This window comes from Ovis canadensis, chromosome 2 (assembly GCF_042477335.2).
Source record: "Ovis canadensis isolate MfBH-ARS-UI-01 breed Bighorn chromosome 2, ARS-UI_OviCan_v2, whole genome shotgun sequence".
NCBI lineage: Eukaryota > Metazoa > Chordata > Mammalia > Artiodactyla > Bovidae > Ovis > Ovis canadensis.
Genome location: NC_091246.1, coordinates 143154558 through 143176035, shown reverse-complemented (window position 1 = coordinate 143176035; position 21478 = coordinate 143154558). Strand labels below are relative to the sequence as shown.

Sequence of the window (21478 nt, the reverse complement as noted above, 5' to 3'; positions counted from 1 at the left end):
CCAAAGATTTTGATCTTTAATATTAACTTGTTAGCTGGAAAATTTCTTTATGATGAAATGGGGCATATAGAACAATATAATTAGATGTTAGCAATGACAACATTTAAGAGTATTAAAACTTTTAGTAATTTATTAAATTATGTATCTCAGATACTTGTGATATTTTATATAGGCAGATGCAGCAAATAAAAGATGATTTCTAAGTATAAATAGCAGTCATGAAGTTACACCAAATAATGGGAATATCTGTAGTTCATAAAAGCAAGTATTGTCTACACTTAAGAATAATGATTTTTTTAATATTATTAAGTATCCTCACCTATCTAGCAAGTTCACCTTTTCTAAAAGATGACCAAAAACTGGTTATTAAACTATTTAAATTCTTAACAGCCAAAATTGGTATCACCATCCTTGCACTCATACAAAATATTAAATTCTTTAGATACTTGCTCAAACCCTATTTATAGTATCCCATTTTTAACGAGTTTAGTTATCCAGTATTCTGTCTCATTGAGAAAACCAAGAAATCTTGATCTGGGTTGATAGCTGCAGGGTGATAGAAAACCTACCACATACTTGGTAAAAGCCTAGAAATAGTTGAATGCCCTATATGCAAGGGAAGAGTTAGAAGATTCCTTTGTTAAATGTATGCAGATGGTTTTCTCCAGTTTGTCATTCCAAGCTGATACTTGTATACTGTGCTGTGCTATCACAGCATTCTCAAATGCAAAATTATATTTAAGAATAAAGTAAAATTGCTTAATACTGAGTGTGATTTTGAATTTTTAAAAAATCTTTATATGCCAAATGGGGAAAGTTTGGAATCTAGAATTTATGTTATACTTTAACACATTTTATGATAAGAAAGTGTAACTTAGATTGTCTTAAGTTATTACGGAGGAATGGAATTGTTTATTGATAGCAGACCACCAATTCTGTGCTGCCTTTTTTTAAGGGCTTAAATTTCCATATCAGTTTAGTCCCACTAAGAAATTTTTTTGGGTAGATATTAGAAGTAGTTGTACCTTTAAAAGTTCTTTACTGATAATTTATTTGTATCAGTGCCAAGAAGGGATAAAAATAATTTGTATTAACTAGAATCATTTTAAAAGCACAAAAAGAAATTCTTAAGTACAGAAGTAATTTTCAGGTGTTCAAGAAAAGATAAATTTGAACAATTTGACTAAAGAAAAAAGAAAAGTTGGTGCAGCTGCTTGGTTTTAGCATTTAAATTCTTATATTGTTTCATAGGCATATTTTAATTCATAATTGGTTTGCAAGTACAAAATTTAGAATCATTGTTATAATAGCATTGGATTTGGAATCAGAAAACTCAATTTTGAGGTCTAGTTTTAACTTTTACAAATTGTGTGTGTTGAGAGTTTATTAAAATCTGGGTATTAGGCTTCTCTTCTCTAAAATGGAAATACTCCATAGTGAGGAACTGAAGAGAAAGAAATACAATCCAGTGTGCATGTTTTTAAAGATAACCTTTCGATAAGTCTTAGGACTTGTTATATGTCTCCACACCATTATTATTTTTAAATTCTTGCAAAAGAACCTTATTTCTGTAGTTCACAAAAGAGACTGGTTGAGCAGATGGAAATTAAGGCACTCTTAGAGGTGGTGGAATTTTTGAGATATTTGTAAACCTCCTTGGAACCTCTGAAAACTAGGCAAGAAGAGATTGTTTTTTGGACCTTAAATAAACTGACACTAATATGATCTTTAATTAATTTTTCTGCATTAATTAAAATTATCCACAGCCTTAATCTATGAAGGAATTAGCTTTTTAAGTTTTTTTTTAAGCATGGTTTAAAAGATGAATTTATAATATTTCCTACATATACAAATCAGTATATATACACAGTTTTAGGAATATTAAAATCAGTAAAACAAATAGCTCAAATAACTTATTTTAAAAAATGAACCATAGTTTACATGCTCATGAGGAACTTCTATAATAGTTTCATAGTTTTCCATAAAGCTAGTACATGTATTTTTTATTCCTAGGTACTTAGAGCTCTTAAACTTAATTCAGAGATGTATTGCCATGTCAATAAATCTGAGAAAAACTGACAGTGAAACTGAAGGTGGCAGTGAAGGGGGAGATAAACTGGGGAAGTAAACACTCTTAAGAGATCTGTTGTTTTTGTTCAGTCACTAAGTTGTGCCTAACTCTTTGTGACCCCATGGACTGTTCACCAGGGTACCCTATTGTTCGCTATCTCCTGGAGTTTGCTCAGATTCATGTCCATTGAGTCAGTGATGCTGTCTAACCATCTCATCCTCTGCTGCCTCCCTCTCCTTTTGCTTTCAGTCTTTCCCAGCATCAGGGTCTTTACCAGTGAGTCAGCTCTTCACATCAGGTGGCCAAAGTATTGGAGCTTCAGCGTTGGCATCAGTCTTTGCAATGAATTTTCAGGGTTGATTTCCTTTAGGATTGGTTGGTTTGATCTTGCAGTCCAAGGGACTCTCAAGAGTCTTCTCTAGCACCACAGTTTAAAAGCATCAGTTCTTCAGTGCTCAGCCTTCTTTATTGTCCAGTTCTTACACTGTACATTTGTCAGCAAAGTGATGTCTTTGCTTTTTAGTAAAGTGTCTAGTTTTGTCATAGCTTTCCTTCCACGGAGCAAGCATCTTTTACTTTCAGGGCTGCAGTCACTGTCTGCAGTGATTTTGGAGCCCAAAAAAATAAAATCTGTCACTGTTTCCACTTTTTCCTCTTCTGTTTGCCATGATGGGACCAGATACCATGATCTTAGTTTTCTTAATGTTGAGTTTTAAAATATAATAATTTAAAACAGTATGTCAGTGGCACATGATTCATTCTGTAGGTTATTTGTAGCAGAATTGATAGTTAAGAATATTTAAGAATTGAAATGATGGTTCTGTTGTATACGAGAATTTAATATGATTGGAGGCATATTCAAGCAGTGGGGTTAGATTATTTTATAAATGTTATAACTGGTTAGCAGTTTAGAAGAATAATTGTTTTTCTTATAACATTCCATGATAATTTTTCGATGCGTTACCTTTTAGTTCCTGAGCCGTTTCCTTAACTTGGGTGCCGCCAAGAGGCAGTTGTGCCTCTTGGCAAAAAAAAAGTAACTTTCACAGCAGAAACAAAGCATTTATTATCCACATGATTGAAGAGTAAGGAATATACTGTCCTTCCAGGCCTTGGGAGTAATAAATCTGAATTTTCATTATTTCTCTAGAACTACTATTCACAGTGTGATTAGAAGATCAGCAACACTGGGAATTCTCTGGTGATCCAGTGATTAAGATTGTGCTTCCACTGCAGGGGCCATGGGTTCAATCCCTGGTTGTCAAACTAAGAATCCCCCAAGCAGTGCAGCCACACACACACACACTCACACACTAAGTCAGCAACATTAACATCATCCAGGAGCACTTTTTAGAACCTCAGACTCTCACCCCACCCCAGACCTACAGAATGAGAACCTGCATTTTAATTTTAACAAGGTTCCCAGTTGATCTTAGTGCACATTTAAGTTTGAGAAGCATTGCATGTCTTATATTCCAAAACTATTAGGGTTTCCTTTGAGAGACATTTATTAGTTTTTAGGATGGAGTTAAGATACTGTTTTCAGGGTTTTGTTTTGTTTTTTTAAATTGTATTTGGTAGGCAGTTATGGAATTCAGAATACGGACTTCTAGTTAGATCATTAGGGGTTGGATCCTGGCTTCTCGGCTTACTGCCTGCCTCTATGACAAGTTATTTTTAACACCTGCACCTTTTTTTTTTCTTTATCAATTGAAGAAAGTTATAGTACCTGTTTCATAGTTTTTAGGATTACGTGAGTTAGTATATGTGATTTCTGATCTCTATATAAAGTTAGCTCTTTATTAAATGCTTAAGTGAAAGAGGATATAATCTAGAACAGTTTGTATGTATGAAAATGTATGAAATGTATGAAAGTGAAAGTCGCTCTGTTGTGTCCACCTCTTTGCGACCGTGGACTGTAGCCTGCAGGCTCCTCTGTCCATGGAATTCTCCAGGTCAGAATACTGGAGTGGGTAGCTGTTTCTTCTCTAGGGGATCTTCCCAACCCAGGGATCGGACCCAGGTTTCCTGCACTGCAGGCAGATTCTTTATTGTCTGAGCCACCAGGGAAGGCCAAGAATACTGGAGTGGGGAGCCTATCCCTTCTCCAGCAGATCTTTATGACCCAGGAATCGAAACAGAGTCTCCTGCATTTCAGGTGGATTCTTTACCAGCTGAGCTACCAGGGAAGTCGAAAATGTATGAAAGTTTCATATATTACAGTGTTTTATATAATGCAATATTGCCACCCACCTAGGAATCTTGGAAGTCATTCTGCATTCTTTCCCCACATCATCCAGTGTTTTCTTCCCTAAATCTGTTCTGTACCTTCCATCTCTGCTTAATCTCTTACTAAGCAGACTTGGTCTAGGCTTAAATCATCTCTTGAATTCTTAAACTAACTGCTAACTTGGTCCCCTCCAGTCCCATCCTCAGCATACTAATCGTATTGTTCTGATAGTGACCTGTCTAAAAGTTGTTACCAGATTCTTAGGGTGGTGCAAATCTCAGTTTCCTGACAAATGGTAGTTTTCCTTCTCAGTGAAATGGAGAGGGTTTAATAAGATAATGTATGTCTAGACAGTAGAGACTCAATAAATGCTAGTTAATACTGTTTTTTAAAGTGTGACCGTTTTTGGCTTATCTTCCTGAAGCTCTCCGAACAGTTTATGGTAAAATTAATATGTGGTCCATAAATACATTGCTGGGTAAGGGAACTCAGAAATAATAGTGGCAGAAGAAGCCAGCTTGGAATTAAGATTAATGTAATTAATGATTAAATCGATGAAATAATAGCACTTAATTTCAGTTGTCTGTCTTCAGTTACAGTACCTTATTTATTAAAGAAATATTTGAGTATCTGTACTGGCCAGTTCTTTATTATGTTTTGGAGAGGGGGCTGTCACTCACATACCTATATTTACCATTAATTGATACAAATTCCATGTCTTTTGGAACCCTCTTTTTAGAGGGCTTGTGATTCATGTTAACATTATGTTTAGGCTTCCTTAAAAATGGTATGGGATAGATTTGGGCATTTTCCTACTATTATTAACACTGGAGACATATTTTTTTATATCAGCTTTCTTAATCTAACCAATAATTGTGTTTATGGCTTAGAAAAAACAGAGAGATCTTGCTAAAATGAGAAAATGTCTCAGACCGGAAGAACTGACAAACCAGATGAACCAGATAGAAATAAGCATGCAACATGAACAGCTGGAAGAAAGCTTTCAGGAACTCGTGGAAGACTATCGACGTGTCATTGAACGCCTCGCTCAAGAGTAGAGGTTATACTTTTCTGTACAGAAAATTTGCAGATTTCTGTACATGTGTTGTGAAAATCAGATGATGACTTTAATTTTTAAAAATCTTGTAACATTGCTTACATTAAAAGTTATCTATCTTTAGTTGAATATTTTCTTTTGGAGAGATTGTATATTTTAAAATACTGTTTAGAGTTTATGAGCATATATTACATTAAAAAAGATATAGCTTCTGAAATACCACTGCAGTTACTTCCCTTCTTAAATAGTGTAATAAATGCTTAGTTGTGATATGTTAATGTGTGCTGATATGATTCTTGAATACTTATGATTAACTTCTTCCATCTTGTTAAAAACCTTTAGGTTTTAAGCTTTTATTATTCCTCCCACACTTTGCTTCTAAGCTTTTAACACATTTCTTTAATGTCTTCCTAGTAATCTTGGTCTTGCTATGTGATTTTTCTAAGTAGAAAATGTTCTTAAAGTAGAACTGTTTTAAATAAACTATTAACTACTTGTTAGGAGTAGCATGGGTAAGAGAGAGAAGGGAAACTAAATACAGCCTGAAACCTAGATGTTTGGCACCAAATATTGATTGAAGATAATTCAGAAGTTGCCATAAACATTTTATTTATTTTTTAAAATATAAATTTATTTTAATTGGAGGTTTATAAACGCTTTATAAATAGTAAGATACAAATCAGTTAACAAAAGTCTAGTTTACACACTATTGTTGAAATATGTAAAATGAGGTGATTTAATATAAGGTTATCAAGATGTTGAAGTCTAAGAAGGGGAAAAAAAAGATAAATTGCTTAATATAGTCCTTATTTTATCGAAGTAGAACTAAATAAGTTGCTTGATAGTCATTAAAAGTAAAGCCTTGATTTTTTTTTTTTAACATGTGCCAGTAAGCCAGTAACATCAAAAATGGGATGTAAGTTGAACTTTACTTTTTTTTTTTTAGTTGAACTTTACTTTTAAAATCTGATTTGTTCAATGCTCAAGGCAAAATCCCATCTTGGACAAGCACTAACTTGTCCTTCATCAGCTTTTTTTCATCAGTAAATTCTGTCAAACATAGAAGCAAAGTGAGTAGTACCCTCTGGACATAAAGTAGTTGTGGCCACCAGCATACCAATGGCACTAAAGCCAGACCTTTACAATAAGAGTTCTGCGAACATTTCAGACAGTCTCATCTCAGTTTATATAAATAAAATTTGATTTCTGAACACATACCTAAGTCGTACAGATAGAATGAACCAATGCAAAGTCCTTCTGAAGCTATATGGAAAAAATGTGTTTTCCATCTGAATTTATTATAAGATTTAAAATTTTTTAATTTGGAAATTAACAATTGATGCCTAAAAATGAGCTCTGAGGAGAAAAAATCAGTACAATCTAAATATCTTTCAACATCCTTCTTTATGTAGAAACCAGAAAAAGCCAATGTGATACCAATTTCTGTAGTTTTTTTAAAAAATACAATGTTCTATGGTTAAAGGTCTAGTTTATTAGCATTAATCTTTCAGACTTGAAAGGCTGTACTTTCATTTTGAGTTAGAAGAGTAAGTCTGATAGTAAGATCTGTACTTAGAACAGGATAGTTAAACACCAGGATAGATACATAGGACCATGTGTGAAACCCAGCGCAGCTACCTTTTGGGCTTAGCGGTCACTTCTCACCCTGGGGTAGCAGCCTGTATCTCCTTTACCATCCACATACACATAGATGTACAGTATTTTATTTGCTGCCTTTACCTTCTTCCCTTCCTCCCCTCCACTACTACTTTTCTCCATGTCTTCTCCAAGTTGCATTTTCTCTACATGTAATACCATGTTTCCTTTCATGGAAACATGAGAACAGTGAAAAACACAGATGTAAAATGAGGTTGTATTAGACTTGGCTCCAGGCTTCCGCCCTGTTCTAATATCTGTGCTTATCCTTTTTACATGTTTTCTCATCACTCTTGAGCTTTTCTACTCAGATATGGATATAGATGTGGTATACATCTAAAATAATTTTTTTTTAATAAATCACAAAGTTCAGTTCATACCTGAGTTAATGTATAAGAGGAGAAAAACCCACTATATGCCCCTGTCTCCAAATTGCAGGGGCCTCAGCTTGCTGTACTAGAGTCTTGTCTACTCTGAAGATTTATCTCACCCACCAATATCTTGTCCACTAGAGTTTCCTCACAGCAAAGCCTTCAATGCTGTATCAAAGAAAGAAAGACTCACAGACCTCAGAGGTCAAATGATTGAATTCCTCAAATTCATTCTTTATTAGAATTTACAGGCCAGTTTAAAAATATTAAATGCTGATTAAGATACCCATATTTCTTCCAAGTGAAATTATTTTATATTTGAATATTATCTCTGTATACATTGAACAGAGTAGCATTTTCTCTTTAGCATTTCTAGTGTTCAAAATGGTTCTCAAAGATGTACAATATTTCAAGTTGATGTTCCCATATTAAACCATTTGCCTAGATTTTTTTCTTTTATTATTACAACATTCAAATGAATTATCTTCATGTGTGTGTATATATGTATACACACATATATATATTTGTATCCATTAAGTATCCCAATTCCTGGGAAGTATAGTTACTGAGTCAAAGGGTAGGGCTATCTCCATGGTTCAGTTATGTAAACATGCCATATTTTCCAGAATGCTTTGTAAATTACAGATATTAATGTTTGTACTGATTTTAACAGAATTTCAGTGGTATAGTATGTTGATTTTGTTGTTGTCTCCACAGGTATAAAATCTCAAATTTGTATTCCTTTTGCTTAATGGGAGAGCTGAATACTTTTCCATGTTTTTGTGAAATTTTTTCCCTTAGGAATAGGAATTATCCATTTCATTTTTCAAATTTGACTTTTAGGGGCTACACTCTCACTTTTATAGACAGACAATAGATCCGGAAGTTCACTTGCCTAAGGTCACACTGAACTAGTGGCAAAGCCAGGACTATAATACCTGGCTTCCACTCCCCCATTTCATTTTCTATCAAGTAGGCTGACCAAGTCGTAAGCATGCCAACCCACGAGGCTCTTCCTAAGTGGGGCTTGCTTTTATCGCCATCTGGGAAATACCTCACTTTCATGTTTGATGTAGTCACAGGACAAATACCCCAGCTGTCCCCTGTTCAAAACCTTAAGTATCAGGAAAAAGGATGTTTATGTATAATGACTGAGATTATTGGTGCCTCCTTTGAAGCATGGCTTGAAGCTCCTCATTTCCTCTCAACATTTTCAGTTACTCAACATCTACAACTTTCATGTTTCCATATGCCTTTACACCTTTATTGTAACACATATTTCATTCTCCTTGTATTATGCATTGCAGTAGCGTTACACAGCACATTGAATTTACTCCTTGACTTAGGCAGAGCTGTCTATATAAAAAGTAGTATGCACATAGTATGAAAATGGAAAAGGGCATATTGTGAAAAGTTCCTTGCCCCAAACCTTCAGAAACAACTGCTATTTTGGGTTTTTTTTTTTTGTTTTTTTTTTTTTTGGCTGTGCAGCGCAGCCTAGGAGATCTTAGTTCCCCAACTAGGGATTGAACCCATGCCCCCTACAGTGGAAGCACAAACTCCTAGCCACTGGACCACCCAAGAAGTCCCTAAAGTTAATGGTATCCTGGAAATCATTAGCACTATGGCTGCGTGGTAGCCACTGTACAGATATACCAGAAGTTACTCTACCAGTTCCCTATTATTTATGTTGTTTCCAGTATTTTCCATTACAGACAATGCTGCAATGCACGCACGTTCTTGTACATGTGCTGTGTGTAGAGATTAAAGTTCTAGAAATCATGACCTTTAGTCTGAACTCATTCTTACAGTGACTATACTACTGTTTACAGCAGTTAAAATTATTAACACCAACTAAGGTTACAGATGCTTGATCCTGTACCAGTCTAGAATTAGCTGTGTAAACAAGAGCATTTTGGACCTCTCCAACCATCCTCCTACACAGCTAGAAATAATGAATTATCTTAAAGGCACAGTGGTTTGAACACTTAGGTGTAGGCCCATGACTTTCTTTTTGTCTCTTCCTTTAGTTTTGCTTAGCTCTTTTCAAACCTTACCATCCAGAAGAACTGCTCTACAGCAGGGTTTCTCATCCTCAGGACTGTTGGCATTTTGGGCCAGATCACTGTTGTAATGCCTCATGTTCAGTCTAAGTTGTGACCCTATGGATTTAGCCCTCCAAGATCCTCTGTCCCTGGGCTTTCCCAGGCAAGAATACTGAAGTGGGTTGCTATTTCCTTATCTAGGGGAATCTTCCCTACCAGCATCTCCTGCACTGCAGGCAAATTCTTTACTGCTGAGCCACCAGGGAAGTCCGCTGACCTGTGTACTGGCTGGTTAAGAGCATTCATGGCTTCTACCCCTGAGATGCCAGTAGTACTATCCCCACCTCCAGCTGTAACAACCAAGCCTGCCTCCAGATACTGCCACATGCACCCCAGAGGGGCAAAATCAGCTTTGGTTGAGAACCACTACTATGTGGGATTAAATATTCATTGACATTTAAGCAATGACTTTTTAATTATGTAACATGAACATGAAATTCAAAATAAGAGTATTTGATAAGTAAACTGCCCTCCCTTCCACCCAGTCACCTAAGTCACTTCTCTAGAGGCAGTTAATTTTCCCAGTTTCTCTTTTGCCCCTCAGTTAATTATCAGTTTGCAAACACCTATAACTTTGTTTCAATACAAATGGTGATATACTACATGCAGTACTTAGAATCTCTTCCAGTTAAATTTAACTTATCTTTATTAGTACATATCAGAATACTTCAGTTCTAAACATGCTGATTCTAAACAGCTGTTTGATACTTACTCCATAGTTTGGTTTCAGAGTCAGCTATTTGATATTTATTCCATAGTTTGGTTTCAGTTTGTTTAACTCAATCCCATCTTAATGGACCTTTAGGCCGTTTCTTTTCTTCTGCTCTCATAGGCAGTGTTGCAGTGAATGTTCTTGTGTGTACTTCATTTTGTACATGTGGTGGGGGCATATATGCAACATAGTGATGGAATCGCTGAGTGAAAAGGCATGGACATTTTATATATGGTAGATTTTGCACACATTTGAGACAATAGAGAAATCTGAGTACGGACTCTATATTAGATGATATGAGATTTTCTTGATTTTATTAGTTGTGATCGTGGTATTGTGATGAGGTAGGCGAATGTCTTAATTCCTAGAAGTCACATGCAAAACTGTTCAGGACATCTGTAACTGACATTCAAATGGCTCGAAAAAAAGTATGTGTAAATGGCATACACACAGATATTTGTACATAAATATGACAAAAGTCTTAAATTGAATCTAGGTGGGAGGGATATACAGATGTTCGCAACTGTGATTCTTTCAACCTGTATGTTTTCAAGTTTTGAAAATAAGACTTGGGAAAGATATTGCATATATGAAATAATACTATGAAGTAGGAACAATCAGTGAATAAGGAAGAGTTCTCAGAAATTTAACATGAGTGTGTTACATAATTAAGGCAATGGAAACTTGGGATATAAAGTTGAAGAAATTTCGCAGAACATCAAAAAGAGAAAACAGGAGAGAAAAGAGAATGTAGGAAATCTGATGGCTGGCTTATTTTCAGAGAGGAAAAGCAAACAAGGACATTATCAAAGAAAGGGGAGATAGTTCCTCAGAGTTGCAGACATGAATCTTCAAATTAGAAGACTTTACTGAAGGCTGAGCAGAATGATCACTAATGTTAATGGAAAGTTGACTATTTGCCAACCACCTGCAACAGTGGGAATCTCAGTTCTCACAATCCTCAGAGGTACACGTGGTATGTATCCTCCCTGAGTGAGTACTAGGGAGATTATTTCGCCCAAAGTCACACAGCTGGGAGGTGGCAGACAGGATTTGGGTCCAGGCAGTATAATTCACTTTTGTTTTTAACCACTATACCACTTACCTAAAAGGATATACATGACACTAAATTATTAAATTTCAAAACATTGAGCATAAAAGTTCTAGATTCCTTCAGAGGGAAAAACACAGGAAACTTGGGAGAGAAGTCAGAATTTAAATAGCACCAGCCTATCAGTTATACTTCATGCTGAAAGACAGTGGAATGATGAATTTAAAGTTCTGACAGAAAGTTATTTTCCATCTAGAATCCTATACCCAAGTGTGAAAGCAAAAGAAAGGGGGTTTTAGAAATCTATGAAACCAGAAAACTTGGTTCATAAACTTTATAATGAAGTTACCAGTTGATCTATTTCAGCGCCACGAAGGTGAAATCAAAGAGCATGTAAGATGGGGAGGACAAGAAACAGGAAGACAAATCTGAGGATGGCAACGGAATCGCGTGCCTACGAAAGCAATTGGTCCAAAGTAGGAAGTTATGAACTCCAGAAAAAAGAAGTGTAAAGAACATGAGAGTCTAAATATAGTAAAGTATAATTGGCATGGGTCTGAACAGTGACTAGAAAGAAAAATTGGTTGAGTCAGGTCAGATTGGGAGACAGCAGGATGGGAGACTATTGCTTTTTGTCGTAAACTTTATTATAATTGCATGTTTTTAAAAACCATGTGTTACTCTGATATAACATTTTGTTTAATATTACTATATTCAAATAAAATAGAACTGTAAAGAAATTTTAAAAAATAAGTTTATCTGAAGCAGATAAGTAGCACCTTTAAATAGACTGTGTTCAGGACTTTCACAAAGCAGAAATTTCCAAAAGACAGCGAAGAAGTTTCTTTAAAAAAAAAAAAAAACTAATAACACAACTAAATTCTTTTTTTGGAAACTGATGCTCAAAGGAAGCATAGTTTACCACGTACTTTATTTGGCTATTTCAAAAGCAAACCGTCCCCACCTCTGACACACCAGCCCTGTGAATCAACACACACTAAATGTAAAAGCAAAGCTTTGAAATTTTTCATGTCATAATTTGGGGGGGCTTTTCATTACCCTGTGGAGAGATTTAATGCCATAAAAGTATATCACATGAATATCTGAAGAGCTGTTGTGTGTAAAATGGTACAAGAAATACCTTATAAATTTCTTATTAAAAAAAAATTTTTTTAAGACCTCCATTGTTCAAATGTACCCAGGCTGGAGAAGGGACGAATCTTCGACTGAAAGGGCCCTACTAACCTCACCTTAAAACTAGAAGAGGCAGAGTTGGATTAGGTGATCTGTGAAGCCCTTTCCAGTTCTTCAACTGTATTCTTCCTCTTCCAGCTTCATAAAAGACCAGTTGGAAAATGTCCTTTGGTTAGTCTCTGTTCACCTGGACAGTTCTTTGTAGATTGTTCATGAATTATACTGGCAGGTGAATCTGCACGGAAGTCTCGCGCTGTGCAGTGTGCTTGCCTGGCTTCCTGAATCCCCCTTTGTGAAGGCTGTGGGGCCACCACAGTGAGGCCTGTTTGCTGTCTGCAACCAGAGCAGCTGCCGCCTTTCTTCCTTTATCCTTGCTCCAGCAAAGGAAAACGCGGTGATGTTTGTGTGTGCTTCAGATGAGGAGAATGCTCTCCAGACAGGTTATTCTCTGGCTTAAAGTGGATGGGGGAGCACAGCTCAATGGGAAGAGAGGTCGAGGCAGCATCTGCCCCCTTGTTTGTTTCAACAGCTTCCGTCTTGAATACAGAATTTGTTGAGTGAGAGGCGAGCAGAAGTTGAGAAATGCAGTTCAAGCGGTGGTACGTTTCTGCTTGGTTTGTCAGCCGGTGTGGGGGAAGGAGGTGGAGGGTTGGGAGACAAGAAAGGGACACACAGCTAGTTGTTTCTGTGATTAAATTCCTTGTTATTTCATAATCTCCACTTCGAAGGTTCTTAATGTAGGGTATTCAGTGTGACTGTTGACTAACCAAGGTGTACTGTTTCATGCTTCTAGACAGGAAATACCAAAACTAAATATTTCCAACCTCTGATCTTAGTGGTCCAACTGCTTTCTGTAAGAACTGGTCTCACAAAATCCTACAGGACCATATTTTACCGAAACACACTACAGCAAACAGAATGAGAAAACCAGCAAAAGAATAAGATGAAAAAATATGAGCAGGTAACCAGGAATGTACCATTATTTCAGGAAGGAAAAGGAAAACCAGTAAAAGGAGTAATCATATAGAAGGGTGTAAATATTGGGAGGAGAGAAACAAAGGCAGAGTGAAGGCCAAAGGGAAAAAAGAACGGACAGTAGACAGCAACAAAGACAGGTAATAAATCCTGTGTATTCCTCTCCTCTTGAGTATGGCTTGCCTAGGCTGCTGCTTTGTATTGTATATAGATGTGTGACTGCTGCTGCTAAGTCACTTCAGTCGTGTCTGACTCTGTGCGACCCCATAGACGGCCTCCCACCAGGCTCCTCTGTCCCTGGGATTCTCCAGGCAAGAACACTGGAGTGGGTTGCCTAGTCACAGTAAAAATAGATACCTTCCCTTAGAAAGTTCAGCAAATGGTATATGCACAGAAGGCAATCTGGACAAATAGGTGTTGTGCTAAGTTGCTTTCAGTCATGTCCAATTTTTGGTGACCTGATGGGCTATAGCCCACCAGGCTTCTCTGTCCATGGGATCCTCTAGGCAAGAATATTGGAGTGGGTTGCCATGCCCTTCCAGGAGATCTTCCCAACCCAGGGATTGAACTTGCATCTCTTATGTCTCCTGCACTGGCAGACAAGTTCTTTACCAATAGTGCCACCTGGGAAGCCCTCTGGATGAATATACATCAACTCAGCAACAATGATCACCCAGAGAGAGCTTTTCTGGGGGACTTCTACTTTCTGTATTTTCCATTTCTGTGTTTTTAAAATGTTTTTTAAAGAGCACATGTTACATACATGTGTAAACAAAAAAACAGACTTTTAAAAATTCTAACAATGAGATCGAGAGCATTTCCTTTCTCTTCTTTTATAAATGTGGATTCGAGATGCCAAAGGAAGCAGTATTTCGCTTTTACCGTCATCTCTGCAGGACGGATTTTAAACAGGTGCAAGTTTCCTGAGAATTTATTAGCATTCAGCATTTTTCTCAGTTCTTGGCAGCCAGGGATAGTGAAAATCTGACTCCTCGCACCTGGTGTTGCTCCTGTAAGGCTTATAGTCTCAAGGTTACTTGCTCTTTTTTTACGGACAATTTTGTGAGCATGTTAATCTCAGCTTTCCAGTTAATTTCCTAAGAACCAAAATAACATCATAATCTCCTTGGAGTTCAGTATGCACTTAAGTATTTATTGATTGGCTAACTGACTGATCACTTCTCTTGGAAACTTTTGCCTTTCTGCCTTAATCTGCATGGATTCTTCATTCTCCAGAAGCCTGTAAGCAGGTGCAACTTTTCAGAGCTTACTAACTGAGAATAGATAATAGTTGATAATGGTACATGTTTCTATTTAGATAAAACAAGTTTCCTTAGAGCCAGTGCCAAGAAATGAGGTCAGGGAAGCCCTGTCGGTTAAGATAGAACTCAGCAGCCACTGTGAAATACATTTTGGAGGCTCCTCAAAAAACTTAGACTACCATGCTGCTGCTGCTGCTGCTAAGTTGCTTCAGTCGTGTCCGACTCTGTGCGACCCCAGAGACAGCAGCCCACCAGGCTCCCCGGTCCCTGGGATTCTCCAGGCAAGAACACTGGAGTGGGTTGCCATTTCCTTCTCCAATGCATGAAAGTGGAAAGTGAAAGTGAAGTTGCTCAGTCATGTCTGATTCCTAGCGACCCCATGGACTGCAGCCTACCAGGCTCCTCTGTCCATGGGATTTTCCAGGCAAGAGTACTGGAGTGGGGTGCCATTGCCTTCTCCTAGGACTACCATATGACCCAGCAATTCCGCTTCCTGGGTTTATATCCAAAGAAAACTCTAACTTGAAAAGGTACATGTGCCTCAGTGTTAATACCAGCATTATTTACAATAGCCAATAACTAAGTGTCCATGAACAGGTGAATGAATAAAAAAGATGGCAGTATATATTCATTGGGGCTTCCATGGTAGCTCAGCAGGTAAAGAAGCCACCTGCAAAAGCAGGAGACCCCAGTTTCATCCCTAGGTCAGGAAGATCCCCTGAAGAAGGGACAGGCTACTCACTCCAATATTCTTGGGCTTCCCTGGTGGCTCAGATGGTAAAGGATCTGCCTGCAATGTGGGAGACCTGGGTTCAATCCCTGGGTTGGGAAGATCCCCTGGAGAAGGGCATGGCAGTCCACCCCAGTATCCTTGCCTCGAGAATCCCCATGGACAAAGGAGCCTGGTGGGCTACAGTCCATGGGATTGCCAAGAGTAAGACACAACTGAGTGACTAAGCACATATGTACAGTGGAATACTACTCAGTCATAAAAAATAATGAAATTTTCAATATGTGAAAACAACAAAATGTTGTTGCAACAACATGGGTTGACCTGGAGGGTAGTATGCTTATTGAAATAAGTCAGACCGAGAAAGACACATACGTTATCACTTGTATGTGGATTCTATAAGATAAACTAGTGAGTATAACACAAACTCAGATACAGAGAACAAACTAGTAGTTATTGGTGGGGAGCAGCAAGGGGAGAAGGGCACAAAAGGGGTGGGGGATTAAGAAGGACACAGTACTATGCATAAAGTAAATAAGCGACAAGGATATATTGTACAATGCAGGGAATTCAGCCAACATTTTATAAAGCTATAAATGGAACACGTTGTGTGTGCTAAGTCGCTTCAGTCGTGTCCGACTCTTTGCGACGCTATGGACTGTAGCTGCCCCAGGCTCCTCTGTCCATGGGATTCTCCAGGCAAGAATACTGGAGTGGGGTGCCATGCCTCTGCCAGGGGATCTTCCTGACCCAGGGATTGAAACCAAGTTTCTTGCATCTACTGTATTGGCAGGTGCACCCTTTAGCACTAGCACCACCTGGGAAGCCTGTAAATGGAATATAATCTATAAAATGTTTGAATCATTTTGCAAGTAATGTAATATTGTAAATCAACTATAACTCATTTAAAAAAAAAAAGATAAAACTCAAATGCATCAGTGAGTGAGGTCTGGGACCACCCTCATCCTCATCCTTACAGTCTTCCCACCCCTTCCCTCTCTTGGCCCCTGCCACCATTCCAGGTAGGCTGCTGCCCCAACAATGGATAGGCTGTTATGCTGAAGCACTATTTCTGCTTACAAATCTCTCATATCTTTCAAGCCAAGAGGCTGGAGCAGCTTGAAATGAATGCAGGCCAGACTGTGCCTGAGAGCAACTCCCTGGGGACAAAGTTTGGTCTTACCCTGCAGCTAAGTTAGCCCTCTCTGGTCCCATTCTTCTCTGCTTAATCACACTGACAGGCTGCTCAGGAGGGAGCAACATGCTCTTCTCTGAGCCCACTTGGAGGATGCCTATAAATGGCTATAGATTCACAAAATCTTCAGAATTTCTATGTAGGAGGGTCACAGGCAATCTTGTTGGAAAGGGGTGGAACATAAAGTTTCACTGGCCCAGGAATTATATGATCCAGAAAATGTCACTATACAAATCAAAAAATGGGAGGGGCAGGAGGGCCACACACGATTAGAGCACCCTCCCTGCCTCCTGGTTTCCTCTAGGCATTGCCAGAGACGAGGGAAGCAGGCAGAGCAGAAACCCCCTTGATTTCCTATAACTGTCTTGCATATGACATTACTTGTCCTCAAAAAAACATGGAGCATTTATACATTTTTCTCTAAGGGTGCCCCTAGATTGGGTGCTAAGTTGCTTCAGTTGTGTCCAGTTCTTTGTGAGCCTGTGGACCAACAGCCCATCAGGCTCCTCTGTCCATGGGATTCTCCAGGCAAGAATACTGGAGTCGGTTGCCATATCCTCCTCCAGGGGATCTTCCCGACCCAGGGCTCAAACCCACATCTCTTAGGTCTCCTGTATCGATAGGCAGGTTCTTTACCACTAGCGCCTCCTGGGAAGCCCCAGAGATTACCCAGTAACATGTCTACCATTGTCTCAAGTGGTTCAGGAAACAATATTCTGCCAAGAAGTTGGCTAAGAGAGCGCCCTAGCAACTTTCTGCCTGAACATATATAATCGTGTGAAGCTGGACCTTAACTTTAGGGGGTCCAGTCAGCTACGGAGACAGGTCCCTGTTAAATATGCAACTTATGCTTATGCAGGACTCCAAGTTCTTGAAAAGAATGTTCATTTGCCTTTTTAAGAAATGTAAATAAATAAAAGCATTTCCTCACACTAAAACTGAACACACTGGAGGGCAGGATGGGAAATATTCTTCCCAAGCCATAGAATTTCTTAGCCAAATGCTAAGAAACGATCCTGATATAAAACCAAAAGTCTAATTTTTCTGGTTCAGATGGCAAACTGAGAAGTAAGTTCAGGCAGAATGAAGGCTCCTGGGGTTGACAGCCCCACGGAAGCTAGGCAGATCCCAGGACACCAGTTTCCCCCAGCAGGCCGCTGTAGTGCCCGGTAGAAAACACCACACTGTCTCAGTTAGTCTTATGTGTTTGTATGTAACAAGTTTCTTCTACAGATATATACCTTAGTGTAAGGGCTAAGGGCTTCTACATCTTAGTCTATGTTGCAGTATAGGTAACCTTCATAAGTATTTGAAAACCTAGTGAGACAAGTTACAGGATGCTGCCGCTGCTAAGTCACTTCAGTCGTGTCTGACTCTGTGCGACCCCATAGACGGCAGCCCACCAGGCTCCCCTGTCCCTGGGATTCTCCAGGCAAAAACACTGGAGTGTGTTGCCATTTCCTTCTCCAATGCATGAGTGAAAAGTGAAAGTGAAGTCACTCAGTCATGTCCGACTCCTAGTGACCCCATGGACTGCAGCCTACCAGGCTCCTCTGTCCATGGGATTTTCCAGGCAAGAGTAGAGGAGTGGGGTGCCATTGCTTTCTCAGGTTACAGGATGATGTCTTTATAAAGCAAAAGTTATTTTTAAAGGGATTTACTTCAGGTAGCAAAATCTCTAGAGCTCTTAAATTGCGAATTTGAATCACAAATTGAGGATCTTCATTATGGAAACCAAAATAATTTCAATTTTACTACAAACTATATACAGTATTTGAAAAAGTTATATAGTATGTCTATAATAAAATATTAAGTAGAAGAAGGAGGAAGGAAAAAATGACTTTAAAAAATGAGAATATCAATTTATTTCTGATGTATCTCTTTAATAAAAGAAGAATAAAAGATATACAAAGATGCTAATAGAAAACCTTTTAAAAACTGAGGAATGGGACTTCCCTGGACAGTGGTTAAAAATCCATCTGCCTTGCAGTGCAAGGGATGTGGGTTCAATCCCTAGTAGGGAAAGGAACTAAGATCCCACATGTCATGGAGCAACTAAGCCTCTGAGACACAATGAAAAGTCCTGCACGATGCAATGAGGGCCTGGCCTGTGGCAACTAAGACTGGATGCAGCCAAATAAGTAATTAAAAACAACACGGTAAAAGCCCTATAAAACAATCATTAATAAAAATATTTTAACATCGCAGAATGAACTTCTGGACGTAGAAACTGAAGGTATTAAGAAGTTACCCTTTATTTCTTGAACTCTGGTTTTGAAAAATTATTCAATATTTTTTTTCAAGAAAGAAAAATGGTGGAAGTTCAAATCAATGAAGTGCCACAACATAACCTGCATTTCATAGGAAAGATGGGCAGAGACAGAGAAGAGAAGTGAGTCAGTAGTAGTTACTCACCTAAATGAAAGCAATCTAATGCCCTTATACCCAGGATCACAGATGTTAGAATTACTAGGGATCTTTTAAAGGTCTTCCCTGATGGCTCAGAGAGTAAAGAATCCACCTACCATGCAGGAGACCTGGGTTCAAATCCCTGAGCTGGGAAGATTCCTCTGGAGAAGGTACTGGCTACCCACTCCAGTATTCTCTCCTAGAGAATTCCATGGACACAGGAATGGTCGCAAAGAGTCGAACACGACTGTATGACTAACACTTTTACTTAGACGCCCGGAGTCTAGCCCTTTATATGGTCGATCAGTATGCATATATCTTATATAAGTTGATGATTTTGGAGGACACACGCTGGCAGTTCTTAATCTTTCCAATGTCAGAAGCTTGCTATGAAAGAAGCTAAATCAAGAATCAGTGGGCAAGTTATTACCTGTGCAAGTTCATATCTGCTTCATTTCTAGCTCGTCCTGGATGTCCGCATGCTACACTGAATTTAATGGCGACTTCCTCACTGGATTACAGTATAGTGGTGCCACCTGATTCTCATGTTTTCTTTTCCTTCTAGTTGAAGGGGGATAAACTGTGCTTTTGTTTATCAAGGATTGGTGGTAGTTTAGTCGCTCAGTCATGTCTGATTCTGTATTACCCCAAGGACTGTAGACCGCTAGGCTCTTCCATCCATGGGATTCTCCAGGCAAGAATACTGGAGTGGGTTGCCATGTCCTTCCCCAGGGGATCTTCCTGACACAGGGATCTAACCTGGGTCTCCTGCACTGCAGGCAGATTCTTTACTGACGGAACCACCAGGGAAGCCCAAGGTCTGGCTGAGCTGAATCACATAAACATGTGCTCCATTTCAGCTGTGTTTGAAATTGGGCTTAATGCCCTCTGGCATTTCTCTAAGGACTTCTAGGTTTCTTTTTCTGCACACTTCTTGAGACTGGTGCTCTGCTAACTTTCAGGTTCCTTTCCTGCACTCAGGTTGCTGGCTTCAGTTACACCGAGGACAGATTACCACATTAAAAAACTCTCTCCTTGGAACTGATCTGCATTTGAAAAAGGTGGGGCTTGAAGTCATCTGAAAGAGTACTTTTCATTCTCATCCTTGTGCATCTTATCTACCTCAGTGGAAAACATTTTTTTCCCCCTGTATCTTTCAAGGTGACCCAAAAGCATACAAAACTGGGTCTCCAAGAATTATAGGTGTGTTGTCTAATGAACTACCCAAATTCACTCTCCTTAAAATTATCAGGACTATGGAGGCATTAAAAAGAATGAGCTCTAAGTATTCTAAGGTTTGATGTTTCTGATGAGTGGAAAAGCAATTTTGTAACAGTAAGTATGTGATTCTATTTAAAATATTTACATATATTTGCCTGTAAAAGGCATGGGATGACTGCACACAGTGGCTGATTGGAGAGTGGAATTGTGGTGTGTAGACAGGGTGAGGAAGGGGATTTACACTTTAAAAAAGATCATTTCTGAATTGTCTGGGTTTTTCACTGTGTAGTTAAGTTAGATTCTTAAACGTTAATTAGGTGACATCACACACCGTTCACCAAGAATCCTTATCAGTCTTCACTGCATTTGGAAACTGTTACATTGTTGGTTTGACTGTGTTCATGCAGAGTTCAATTTCTTCACCAGACATTCCTTCATTCCTTGAATATCAGGTTCTTCGCTGGGTACCAAGATGAATAATACCTGCTCTGCGACAGGAAGGAAATGTGCCCCAGAATGCAGATAAGAGGAATAGTGAATTTGGTAAAAATGGGCACCGTCATCACTAGGGATCCATCAGCTCCCTCACTTGGTTCATAATTGGCCTTCCGAAGGCTTCATCTTTTGGCAGCACAATTAGCAGACATCATCCTCTCATTCTTAAAAGTCACATTTAGGATTAAGACTCCAGTTAACACCACTGAGCTGGAGGTGTCCTCGGGGAAAGAGAAGTCCCCTGAATATATCCACGGTGGAACCCAGAATAGATTTTGCAGCTGCACATAGATCCTGTCTTGTCTGTTGTCTCTGCTGAGTAATGTAGATTCTGGGACAGCCAAGGGGGCAGGCAGCTGGTGACTTTGAGCCAAATTTTACCTTTCAGCTGAATCCAGGGAAAAATAGGCAACAAAGTGGCAGACGATGCAAAGTGCTATGTTGAACGCTAGATTGTGCTTTATTTTTTTCCTCCCAACTTCACGTTTCCATGCACCAAAATGTTGATGCTACAAATATTGGATACCACGCTTACCTGACAGGCTTCTTCCATCCCACCTGGGCGCGGGGGCTCACAGAGAGTGCGCGAACCGCTGCTGCAGCCCGCCTCTCGTGGCTGGAGCGGGCTCGACCGGCCGCGGGATCCCCTACTGGCCCGGGTGCCCGAGCCGCTCCGCAGCCAGGGCTCCCGCAGTCAGCCCCCGGCGCGCACGCGCGCTCCCCTCCGGCGGCCTCGGCGCCTCT

The 21478-nt window shown here is 39.1% G+C and overlaps 1 protein-coding gene across 1 annotated transcript in view; it reads left to right on the top strand.

Annotated features, from left to right (window-relative positions):
* HAT1 (histone acetyltransferase 1) overlaps positions 1 to 5636 on the top strand; it is a 39694-nt gene extending 34058 nt beyond the window's left edge. The window contains exon 11 of the mRNA XM_069577216.1: positions 5192 to 5636. Within this exon, the coding sequence (XP_069433317.1) occupies positions 5192 to 5359 (168 nt within the window). The 3' untranslated portion in view covers positions 5360 to 5636. The remainder of the gene's footprint in view (positions 1 to 5191) is intronic.
* Positions 5637 to 21478: the final 15842 nt, after the last annotated feature.